Genomic DNA, 12,278 nt, shown 5'->3' with positions numbered 1-12,278 from the left:
TACATACCCCATGGTATGTGTGGAAATTATGTTCTCATATGTAATATCATTGGCAGAACAAATGAATTGGATAGATTTGGACATATAAGTCCATAATGGACTTCGCATTCTGAATCTAAATATCAATCGTAATATATATTGTGTACAGTTTAAAGTCATTCCATGACTTCAAGCAGTTAAGTTAATTGTGGTACAATAGACTAAATGAGTTCCTCCCATAGAAGGGTTACAGCAACCATAACAATTGCATATGTGTGTTCATAATGAAATCCCAATTAGATTTTGTATCATCTTCAAACCACACACGACAATGTATGTAATCATCTTATAACGGAAATTGAGATGAATGATTTGGTTAAAACCAAATTTTGCTTAAGTCTATGACTTGAGCATATTCCTTCAACAATATTTGTGCATCAGTCCACCAATATCTAAATGATATTGGACAATCATATCCATCAAAATACTTATGGTCGTTCAATCCCTAAATATGAATCAAGATCCATTTATACATTGGGTTGAAAATGAAAAGATATTGAATCTAAAGTTTTATATCTTAGTGCTATCAAAGCGCTCATGTATCTTGCAAATCACAATAGACCTGATATTGCATTTGCAGATAACTTACTAGTTGAAATAGCGCGGCTCCAACAACACCATTAGGTGGGAGTCAAAAATGATATCCAAAGATATCTTTATAGCATCAAAGATCTAGATTTTTCTATCAAAAAAATCAAGATATCACCATAGTGGGATATTCAGACATTGGCTATATATCTGATCCCCATAACGCCAGATTACAGACTGATTTTATGGTGATATAGCCTTTTCATAGGAATCATCAAAACAGATTCCAGTGGCTACTTCCACCTATTATTCTGAAACATCACATACATATGTATGGCTTTGTAGAATAAAAAACCACATATAACTATTATGTGATATTGGTTCCATTGAATCATCAATAACTATCTATAAAGATAATTCTGCATGTATTTGTTCAAATACAAATAGGTTACATAATGAGCAATATAACCAAATATATTGCTCCTAAATTATTCTATCATCATAATGGAGAGATAGAAATCTTGCAAAGTAAATTATGTGATAACCTCACTGATTTATTCACTAAGTCCTTACCAACTTTTATATTACAATATTCACGAAATTGGTATACGACGACTCCAAGATTTGCAAGGTCCAGGGAGAATTTATCCCTAACTAATAACCTGTTAATAATTATATTGCACTCTTTTCCTTTATGAGTTTTTACTATACGGTTTCTTATATAAGATTTTTAATAAGGCAATATCTACACAAGATCATATGCCATATCTCTTATTTTTTCTTTTGAGGTTTTTATAGGAGATATCAAAGACATATCTATTGTTCTCTAAACTCATTTATGGATTTTTTTTCTTTTAAAGTTTTTCTCATATTAGTTTACAAAGAGACAATAATCAATATATGCTATACCATTTTCTCCTTATTTTTCCACTGGATTTTAAAGGAATTTTAACAGCGTATCACTATTATTCTTCCTATTTTTCAAAGAGGTTTTCGGAGGTTTTTATATGATCCATAGATCATAATTATTATTCTCTAAGCTCACCAAAATAAGTTTTTTCTATTCAATTTTCTCATATGAGCTTACAGTGAGACAATACCCAATATGTGACATATCATTTTCTCCTTATATTTTTTCATTGAGTTTTAATAGCATATCAACATACTATTTCTCCTTATATTTTCTTACAGGGTTTTAGAGGAATTTTTAACAAGAAATTTGTATTACGGATAATTGATCAAGGAGAAGTATTAGAATTTTATTACAGTTAGTGATCAATTAGCAAATAGGTATCTTTACCGAAGGAACATGTCCTTTATTGAAGAGACTTTAAACCTATCATTATATTCATTGAAGAGAGGTCTCTCCAATGACAGCTCTTTATCATATATAAATATATAAACATCTCATAAATCAATAAGAGAGTTCATTCTCTGTCTATTGTCTCTCTACAATTTTACTTTACAATAACCTTGGTACTATGTTGCGAAACGAGTGCTAGCCTACAACCACTGCAATTGCCTCATCACATGAAAAATGTACTAGTATTTGATTCCATCACATAATTCAGTGCCTGCCATTCAACTAAGCGTGCACCCACCACTGATGACACACGAGGTAGATAGCCAAGCTTTTGAGAGCCCTCTCATCGAGCATGGGGAAGGCTTTGATCAGGTTAGGTGATAACTCTGTACAACTCTTGTGAAATTGCAGCGCAAGCCTATCTTTTCCATCAAATGGCAGATCCAAGTACTAACAGCTATGAGTAAAAATAAACAAATGCATTGTAACGAAAGCCACCAACAAGTGAGTTGCTATTCTTTAGTAATCCTTCCCAAAAACATACATCTGGGCATAAACTCTGCATTACCATGCAACCAATTTTCAGCCCAAGGGGGTAAACAAAGTAAAAGTCCTAAGCATTCTTGTACCCATATCCCTCTAGAAAGTAGAGCACCAATCACAAGTCACAGTAGCAAGGACTAACAAGAACAAAGAGATTTACATGCACAACACACATCACTCATCAGAAGTCAGAGGAATCGGCTAGGGATGAAGTCATGAACCCTGATTGGGAAGCTGTAGAACTCCTCATTTCTCGGGTCTGAGAAACCCTTTCGACGGTGCAGGAATGGCGTGAACCATGAGAGCCCTCGGTCAGACTCATGACCGCTAACCTCCAATGTGTTATCCAGAATGGATGCAACAATCAGCGCCACGGTTGGGCCAGAAGCAAACACTGTGTTTATGATGTCATTGAACTGCAATAGTACAGATAGATTTAGATGTCAAAATTAAAGCATAGAGAGAGTTCAAGATGCAACATGACGTAACTGAAGGCATCTTTACAGTGCACCAATGCAGCAATGCGGAAAATACAACATGTGCAGATAGTAAAAAGGTGATGCAAGTATAAAAAAGATTGCAAATGTAACAGGTGAAAAAGGAAATGCACAATATACCCATCCTGCATTTGTCCGGGCAGGCCCATGGCTAGAAGAAGAAGTATATTCGTTGAAGTATTGAGGGATTGAGATGCCAAGGAACAATGAGAGTCCGACGATGTAGATGTTCCTCATCGAGTTCTTGTTGGCAAACTGCATAAATGAGACTCCCACAGCAGCTAACACCAACAAAAGTTCACTGATTAGACTATGACAAATCAACAAAAGCTCACAGATTAGACTATTAATGATGAATCAGTACAAACTTTTCGCTCTAGACTTTATCTATACAAGGAAAGAAAATTTTGTCTCACCTACGATGCCAAACAAGATGCAGTAAATTGCTGCAAAGATTGGCAATGGAATTGATGCAAAAAAGGCCCCAAACTTCCCTGCAAGAATAGTTATTTGAGTAAAAAAGTTCCAATTTTTTTCATAGCAACCAAATGCAAGAAAAAAAATTATTACCAAATATGGAGAAGAATATCATAAATCCAGTTGATATCTGGATCACTCTCCTACTTCCAACTTTCGTCAGTCCAAGGAGGCCAATGTTTTCACTACATTATATATAAACACAAAATGTTTTCAGTTTACAAGGGTATAGCACAAGTAGTACTTTTAAACAATTGTTTTTAAAAACAATCCTTTGAATATCATTCGGATCAAATGTGGTCAAAATGAAATAAGTATAGTACTTCTAACGATGAATATAATATTTAAAAACAATCCATTGAATCTTCTGGTGTAGCATGGCCTGAGTTTGAAGCATAAAATTTTTATGCACATTTTTTTGCACAGGTGGAAACTGCAAGTGCTAGAATCTGACCTAGAATAATAACCCCACAGATAGGAGATAAAAGCTAAGATTCCCTTACACTGATACAGATGAACCAGCTGGAGCGCCAAAGATCCCCTCCAGGAACATCCCAATACCCTACATGAAAACATTTTTATTACCATGGAGAGATACAGAGCAATGGAATTACACAAGCACTACACACGAGACAATCAGGCTGGGGGCTCACGTGTATTATATGGCTGGCAACAGATGTGCCGGACATGTACAGGAATCCAAAGCCAACAAATAGTTGGTTGGGATAGATTACAAATTAACAAACTAATCTATCTATTTGTTGTACAAGATTTATCTCTAAAAATTTTAATAGCAGATCAGAAAATTTTGTACAAGACTCAGAGAAAGTACAGAGCACAAGAAATGATCACATCACATTAGTGTAAGAAATTAAACTAGGCGCTATACAACATATCCACCAGTCAAAGTGTCTTGGTAAGTAACAAAGAGAAATCATTAAGAGTATTTACAAAGAACCAAATTGAACGTCTCATTAATAACTTGTCAAAGATAAATTAACAGAAGAGTTTTTTTCTTAATCCAATTTCAGATAGAAAGCACAGCTTTCATTTAGGACAGCAATAAACGTTGTAACAATACGGTGTACCAACATTAGCCCTTACAAAAGAAACTCTGGAATAGGTTTCACCTGCAAGCCAATACTTCGACTAAGGACATGACCTGGAGGTGGTGTAGCACCCGCTAGACGTGCGGTTGCAAAGTGTGCTCCTGTTGACTACAAAGGACATAATCTTTAAATAAGAATACCAAAAAAAAGAAGATATGAGAAAGGATATAACGACACATGTGAAAAGCATCAGGCCTTAGTCTTCACCTCAAAGGCCGAAACAAGTACAGCACCCATCATCCCAAATGAATGACCAGCGGTGAAGATTGGCGTACCCCATTGGAACGGGTATGGAATTTTGATCCTACAAGAATATGCATGCAGACAGTAGATTAAAAATGGCTTCTTCAAAAAACTACAGCTCTTAAAATCTTGATTATAAGAACCATCTTTTTTTAACCATACCATGGTGCAGATGACATGAGGAAAGACCTATCGGTGCGGCAGTGCTGCTGCGTCTTAAGTGAGACATGGTTGTATGCACCAGCTGCAGTAAGGATAGCTGCAAAGGCCCACACAATGCCGATACAAAGAAGCAACGAATACCTCTCAAACAAGAAGGTGATCCGTTCATGGAAATGCCTGAAGTAATGTGGCACATACTGCACACAGCATATTAAATAGTTAGCCTGCTAGCTAATTTCATAACATAACATTGATATAGAGGACTATGAACAGATGTTTCCATCAAAATACGTTGACAGAGTTTAAGCCATTACCTGTTGCACAACCACCGCAAGAATTAGCATTGGCAGCCCAATCTCCACGCATTTCCCAACCTAAATTGACAATCAAACATTATAAGGTTCCTTTCCTTTTCTCCTTTTTTTCCTCATAAGCTGCTTAGTTTTTTTCTGTAAAAGTACAGGAATGATACCTGGGGAAAGCCAAGTTCAAATAGTCCAAGACCAACGACACAAACAACAGGGGTCATTATTACAGGACTGAATTTCCTGCAAAGAAATTTATTTGAATGTCAATATCTTGACAAATATAGCATGAGAGGACTAATATTCACACTCTAAGAGCAAGTACTATGAGATGTGTACTTGGCATATGCCCCCCATATTGTGCTGAATCCAAGAATCATGTTGAGGATAGAAGCAACAATCAGAGCCCCTTGCGTTGTTCTTATTGTGTGGACAAATCTCTGCAAACGACCTAATAGGTTACAGATATTTGTATTATAATGTCAAAAATATTTAATCAGTCAATCTTAGAGAATTGATCATGCTCCAAACAAAGCTCCCCAAAACCCAATAAGGAACCTGGTTAAGCATCCACTTCAAACCCAAAAGTGTTAGTTTGAGCAAATGAACACCACTCTACCTGGTGATTACTTGCAAAGTCATTTGGATCAAATTCTCTGGCTATTGACAGCACCGGGACAACAAATGCAAAGGAGGCATTCATAATTGTTGGAAGCCTCGTTCCAATAAGTGTTTGCAGGAGTGTATTGATGCCACTCATAAAGAGGAAAGATTGAATAACACGAGCCTTGTCCCCCTGTCAGTAGCAAGCACAAATGTGAAGGGGGGGGGGGGGCACTAAATATTCAAAAGGAAATTATATTTTTGTTAACATGTAACTAATAGCAAAAGAAATGAACACTTACAGCGTTACCACCCATTGCGGGAACAATAATCGATGCAAGCATGACAGTAGAGCCCAACATCACAAGATAGTGAAGGAATGCAAGTGCTGCCACCTGAACTGAATATTAAGGCAACAATAACAAATTAGCAAGCACAAACTTTCCATATCTTAATCATGCCTAGGATCCACACGAGTATTTCAATTTCCAGCAGTGCAGTTCATACCTAAATGGCTAAATATCTCAGATAGTGTATATGGTATCCAAAAGAGAACTCAGAAAATGCTACAGCAGATGCAGCATCAAAACGGCTAGGTACAAAATTAGCTCATCGGATTCTCTAAAAACTAGGAATTTAGTATCCATGCTGTTTCCTTGTCAATACTATATCAACGTAGGAAATAACAGCCATTTATTTATATATAGAAATTGGTAGAATGGTTCGAGTCATTAAGTTTCATGTCTAACCGAACGTACAATCTAAACATAAACGGGGGGGTATCACAACATCAATACGTCAATGAACTCAATTATACCTAAGGGAATTCGCTAAACTAATGCATCAACAGGCTGGATTAAGGAAGTCGCAAACAAAAGTGAGAGCAAGGAAACATTTGGCACCAAAATTTCAAAACCCAATGGCGCCACTAAAAATCAAATCTTTCACCTGAATGCATCGAATTTATTTTCCAGTTTTTTAGGGGAATAAGAGGAAAATCACGTACAAGAACAGAACAGAACACACGTTACCAATATAAACGCAAAAGCATTGAATTCCCTCGCTCTAGTATACCAAAACAAGCATGTACGCGAAGGAGGCGAGAAGAGAGTTAAAGGGTGCCTTACCCCAAGACGGATTGGAGTGGACGCAGTAGGCGAGATGGTTGAACTGCTCGTGGGGCGGGTGGAAGGCGCCGGCGCCGACGGGCGGCCCCATCATGGGCTGCATCGGCATCGCCATCGGCGGCGGCGCGACCGTCGGCTGTGGCGGCGGTGGCTGGTTTGTCTCCCCCATTGGATCAGCAATCAAGAACGCTCGCTCCTCCGACAAGACTGCTGCATACAGGAAAGAAAGAAGCGAATTAGAAACCTAAAAAGCTTCGCATTTTACTGGAAGCTTCCAGTTACTTACTCGGATTTGTGTGACGTAACAATTAAAAAGATGCAGTTTTGAGCAATCGGTGGGAAGAGAAACGAGCAAAGAAACCGACGGTCAGAGCAGCACTACAAAGGTTTCAACATTTTCTTCTTCAGAAAGGGGGAAAACGGCAACTTTTTTCTGAAGATTGCTCAGGAAAGAGGACACAAGACTTCACATTTGCTGCTTCTAGTGTCTCACCCTAGTTCGCAGGAATGAATATACACCTAGACTTGGATGGAGTGGCATGTAGTAAGGCCATGTAAGCAAAAAAAAAAAGATTCAGACTTCTTTGAAAATTCAGAGGCAAATCTTGAGGAATGAAAGACTAGACCTTTACTGATTCCTCTTTATTGTCCCGCAATTGGCAAGAAAGGGACAAGCAGAGTAACATTAAAGAACGGCTGATGGGAGCTTCACTCTAAAGATTTGTGCATGCGTGTTCAAAGAACAATCTCTAAACAAACGCCGTGAAAAGGATGCAAGATTTTTTACACCAACACCTCACATCAACACACTAAAATATGGGCAAATTAGCTACCACCAGTGGCACAAAACCGAATCAGCACTCCAAAAACAGATAGGAAAAAAGAGCTTACAGAATTCAGAAGCTCAGGCTACTGGCTTCTCCCACTCCCACCGCCCGCAAATCAGAAAACTTTCCAGGGAACGCAGAGAGAGGGAGGGAGGGAGAGAGGGGAAAATATATGCGAGAAGCAATCAGTAAAAGCCTTCACCTTTTTATTCCCTTTTTCCTCGCTTCTTCTCCTTCTTATTCGTATCTACTTTCTATGGCCCTCTCTAGATATCCATCGGCAGCAGGAGAGGTAGGACAAACATGAGATTTGTAATCTTGTGGGAACTAGGAAAAAGAAGGCAAACTCGAAGACTTCACCTTTATCGCCACACTTATCAGTAATCACCACTTCTTAATCATATTGCTTTCATATTTCTTTCTAAGCACTCCAAGAATTACAAGCAAAGCGAAGCGAAGCCTGTGAGCTGGAGTAGCACACACTCTTGACTGCTAGATGGTGAAAAGCAAGAGGTGTTCCACTATTGGAGGCAAACAGTGTTTGTTTTGACGGGGCCTCGAATGGATGGATCCCATCTGGGTCTCGAATGGATGGATCCCATTTATTTTTTGTGAGGGGAGAAGTTGTATTGAATATGCAACAGATTCCGAGGATGGGGGAGTGTCTTCTTGCCATTGAAATCGCTCTGTGCGCTGACTGGTTGAGGTGTGACGGTCCGTTGGTCTTCTGTCCCATCCCATCGCATCGGCTCCACGATGCTTCCTCCTTCCTCGATCCACTGCACCCCTCCCAGCTGGGAACGGCTGATAGTACTAGCACAGAGCATTTCCACAATTCACATGATCGACGAACAAAATTGTACAGCATCTTGGTATTTAACTTCCAATTTTTTTATCTGGGGTTACTGTTTAAATTTGGATTACTTATATACATATACGCCACTAGTGTCAGAATATCTTTTCGTTGTACGTTTGTCGGCTGGGCTTCAAGGAAAAACCAGGTTTGATGGTACACTTTGCTAATTTGATTTTTTATTTATTTTTTGAAATATCTCTGCCAGGCCCAGGATTGATCAGCCTGAAATTCATTTCACAAAATCGAAAGTATAATTCCCACTTAATTCCCTATCTCATTTCATTTCGGGCACGTAGTTGTTGAACAAAATGAACCAGACTACTAAATTGATCGGTTGCGCCGGCACACTTGCATCTCTGAGGCCTCTCCCAAATTCTCAGGCATTAATTATATATCCATCGATCCGAAAAGCTGATATGGCAAAAAAATTAAAGAGGAGAGATAAATAACTTGTTTTTCCATAAAATAAATATAATAACATGGTCGATTAGTATTTGAATTTTTTTAATAATATTATTTTTATTAGAAAATTGCAAAAAATATTCAAAATAGGAAATTGGTATTCCAATTACCAACTAGCTACCTATCAATAATCGGAGTGCCAACATCTCATTTAACACACACCTACAGGCATGTCGGCACTCCAATTACCAATATGTCCTGTGTCCGTAGACGATATTAAAAAAATTATATTTTTTATATAATCTTGGATGGAAATTATCTTTATAAAAAAATATACATATCGACAATATCCACAACTTTGCAGTTGAACACTTTTCAATTTGAATATGTTTAGATGCCAAAAATGGCTAAGAATTTCAGATCTAGTTTTTCAAATTGGAAATTTATAACCACTTTTTGTATCTAAACGGATTCAAATAGACAATTTTTCAACTATAAATTTGTAGATATCATTGATATGTACAATTTTTATATAAAGATCATCTCCATCCAAAATCATATAAAAAATATAAATTTATTTTGAATATTGTCTGTGAGACACAAGATCTGTCGGCAATTGGAGTGCCGATACGTCCATAGGGAGTTACATGTCTGTTATCCGGTTACAGATAAGGGACTATTCGGCACATCGATTGGCACGTATTTCTGTGACTTTTCTATTTTAAATATTATTTTGTAATTTTTTAATAAAATAATATTATTTCAAAAAAATCTTAGTATTTCTGGTTTCGGTTCATGTAGCTCAAGTGTTTCAATGTAGTGGGTTTAGTACCACCGTAGCAGTTTAAATAGGTTCAAGCCAGCTTATTAACCTTTGTGTTCCAAATATAGCATCTTCGGTTTAACTATTTTACATGAAGTGAGAATAAAAGTGTAAGAGATGTGTTATGTATATGCGGGTCACAATTGGGTTGGACCGTAAATAAATTTTTGAGATGGAGTGTTACATATGGCATGTTCGTGACACCGATGAGAGATCATGTGTATTTGTCTACCGTGTATGTAGTAAGCTGTCAAGAGCGTCAGTCCTGATGAAGGGGGTATAATACACCGGTCCATTAGTATTTCTAATTTCGATCCGTGTAGTCCAAATGTCCTGGTATGGTGGATTTATTACCACCTTGACACTTTAAAATAGGTTTGGATCGACTTATAAGTCTTTGTGTTTTATAATAAAATAACTTTTTGAGTAATCCTAAATGACTATGAGACAATTAATTGTATTAAAACACCTAAAAACTATCAGCACATATATATGCATTAAAAGCTTATTTTTAATAACAATTTATTACTTTCTCTCCTGTTAGACCTCATAAAAAAGGCATCTAGTGTAGCCTAATCAGTAACCTCTACGCACAGCCGTACGAAATCTCTGAAGAAGACCACAGCATCATGCACAGGGACTGTTGTTGTAGAAGACCAGGAGCTGGTGCCGTTACTACTTCCCTGACAAGGTAAGCATGAGCCTTTCAGGTAGTCTGAAACCACTGCCCATTTCTTTAGTGTGTTTGACGACTTGCTGCCTATTAATTAAACTGTTCAAAAGGCTCACTTGCCAACAAATTACTCGTAGTAATCAAGACCCAAGATCCCATGATCCTTGCACTACACTACGAATTCGTTACGCTTTCAATCATGGAGACGACACCTAACCTAGTGCTGTGCCAGATCAGGTGAGTTGGGAAGTTTGGCCATTGCCTCAGCTCGAAAGTGGCCATGGAAAGTGAAAAAAGAAAGAGAGAAATGAGAAGGCAAAAGGTGCTGCTGCTATCACACCAGACAAGAGCATGTTCTTGCTTAGCAGGTGTTGATTTTGAATACATTTTTTTATCTGAGAAATGATAGTTTCGTATTTTTGCAAGAAATTGTTAGTAGTAGAATATTTGTTTAATTTGGAGGAAGCAAAGTTAGCGAGGTGAACAGTGTGCATATTAGGTTTCAGGCAGTCGATTTTTAGTAGTTTATTTTATTGAGAAAGCAATTAAACATTCTTTTCTTGAAATGAATTACTGGGTTTAGCTAATGACACATCATGCACCATGCACATCACATCGAGCTAAAATAGGATAGGACCCTTGCAATGCAATTTACACACGGTTTCTGCGTCGACAATCTGCCGGTGACATCAGAAAACGAGAAAGTAATGTGCAAGGGTAGGTTCGTACTATTTCAGTTTGATTTTACAATTTGTTGGCACTCATATTTGCACCGCGATAAGTAGATCCCTCGGATTTAAGTGCTACTTAATAGTAGTTCGAAGTCACTATTTAATTTATTTTTTAATTTAGTCAGATGTGAGTAAAAATTTAATTTATTTTTTAGTTTTAGATCGTCTCAATAACTTAAAAATATAAAACTTATATAAAATGCCGTCCCCTCTCATTTCGAAAAACAAAATGATGGACCCTCCCTAACCAAGCTGCCAAAATCATACTAGTCTTCGATGAATTGGCGACTTTGGTGGTCATCACCAACGGCCAACGTCGTAGCCCTCGTCTCAATCTATGTATAGGCGAGATTCTAGTAAACTCTGACCCCTGATTTGACTGAATTTTCCGCTGTTAGAGACAGAGGTAAAGCATGACTCATAATTTTGACCTTGACGTCAAGGAATTAGAGTACCCTCAACCACGGTTCATCGAAAAAGATAAAGAAAATCCAATAGCTTTAGTTAGTGGGATATCTTTAAATAGGATGATCTTATTTTATTTTTTAGACGTTTCGTTAGAAGATAGAAAGGATAGAATGGTCCTCATAAGAGAATTTCCTAGACGTAGTCCTCCTACTTAGGATGTGGGGATGATGGTGGGTTTGAGTTTCTAAAATAGGCTGTTAAATCTCTCACACTAAACAAATATTTTGAATTATCACATCCTTAATACATGGATGGGTCATCCCATCCTCATCCTACCTTATCTTCCAATCAAACACTACTAAAAAATTCGATGAAAAAGTCAGACCATATATACCTTTATTTGTAAATTGTATCACTACTGCTACAACAAATCAAACCCACCCTCTTGATTTGCGACACAGAACTTCATCAAATCGTGAATGTTGCAATCAGAAACCGAACATATGTTCATGTTGAGTTTAGTCTCACATCAAAATTTGATGATGATGGAGTATGATATAAAAGGTAGAGGATCCTCACATATCGACTAATCTTTTGGCTTGTGTTGGCCCGTAAACTTAGT

The 12,278-nt window shown here is 37.4% G+C and overlaps 1 protein-coding gene across 9 annotated transcripts; it reads right to left on the bottom strand.

The window, feature by feature from the left end:
• Nucleotides 1-2,330: 2,330 nt before the first annotated feature.
• LOC133904777 (nucleobase-ascorbate transporter 3-like) lies at nt 2,331-8,265 on the bottom strand. Of its 9 annotated transcripts, none has more exons than XM_062346311.1 (16): nt 8,124-8,265; nt 7,966-8,029; nt 6,937-7,146; nt 6,112-6,209; nt 5,826-6,002; nt 5,546-5,646; nt 5,374-5,449; nt 5,216-5,275; nt 4,902-5,098; nt 4,704-4,800; nt 4,518-4,604; nt 3,891-3,949; nt 3,481-3,572; nt 3,327-3,404; nt 3,031-3,191; nt 2,331-2,829 (listed from the first exon to the last, which is right to left on the bottom strand). In XM_062346311.1, exons 3-16 carry the CDS (start codon nt 7,103-7,105, stop codon nt 2,602-2,604), a joined length of 1,680 nt encoding a protein of 559 aa, XP_062202295.1. In that variant the 5' UTR covers nt 7,106-7,146; nt 7,966-8,029; nt 8,124-8,265; the 3' UTR covers nt 2,331-2,601. The 9 variants fall into 9 exon arrangements, with proteins under 9 accessions (XP_062202295.1, XP_062202297.1, XP_062202293.1 ...); XM_062346313.1 differs by having other exon boundaries at nt 6,937-7,143; XM_062346309.1 differs by lacking the exon at nt 8,124-8,265 and having other exon boundaries at nt 7,966-8,105.
• Nucleotides 8,266-12,278: the final 4,013 nt, after the last annotated feature.

Source organism: Phragmites australis, chromosome 22 (assembly GCF_958298935.1).
Source record: "Phragmites australis chromosome 22, lpPhrAust1.1, whole genome shotgun sequence".
Classification (NCBI taxonomy): domain Eukaryota; kingdom Viridiplantae; phylum Streptophyta; class Magnoliopsida; order Poales; family Poaceae; genus Phragmites; species Phragmites australis.
Note: the sequence above shows the minus strand (reverse complement) of the source record. Positions and strands in the feature narration are given on the sequence as shown.

Excerpts from the sequence above, each read along its gene's own strand:
- LOC133904777 (XM_062346311.1), bottom strand. The coding sequence starts at position 7,105 with ATGGGGGAGACAAACCAGCCACCGCCGCCACAGCCGACGGTCGCGCCG. Across the intron at positions 5,450-5,545 it reads ATATGGGGGGCATATGCCAA|GAAATTCAGTCCTGTAATAA; the intron begins GTACACATCTCA and ends ATTTCTTTGCAG. Across the intron at positions 2,830-3,030 it reads CCCGGACAAATGCAGGATGG|TTCAATGACATCATAAACAC; the intron begins GTATATTGTGCA and ends GTACTATTGCAG.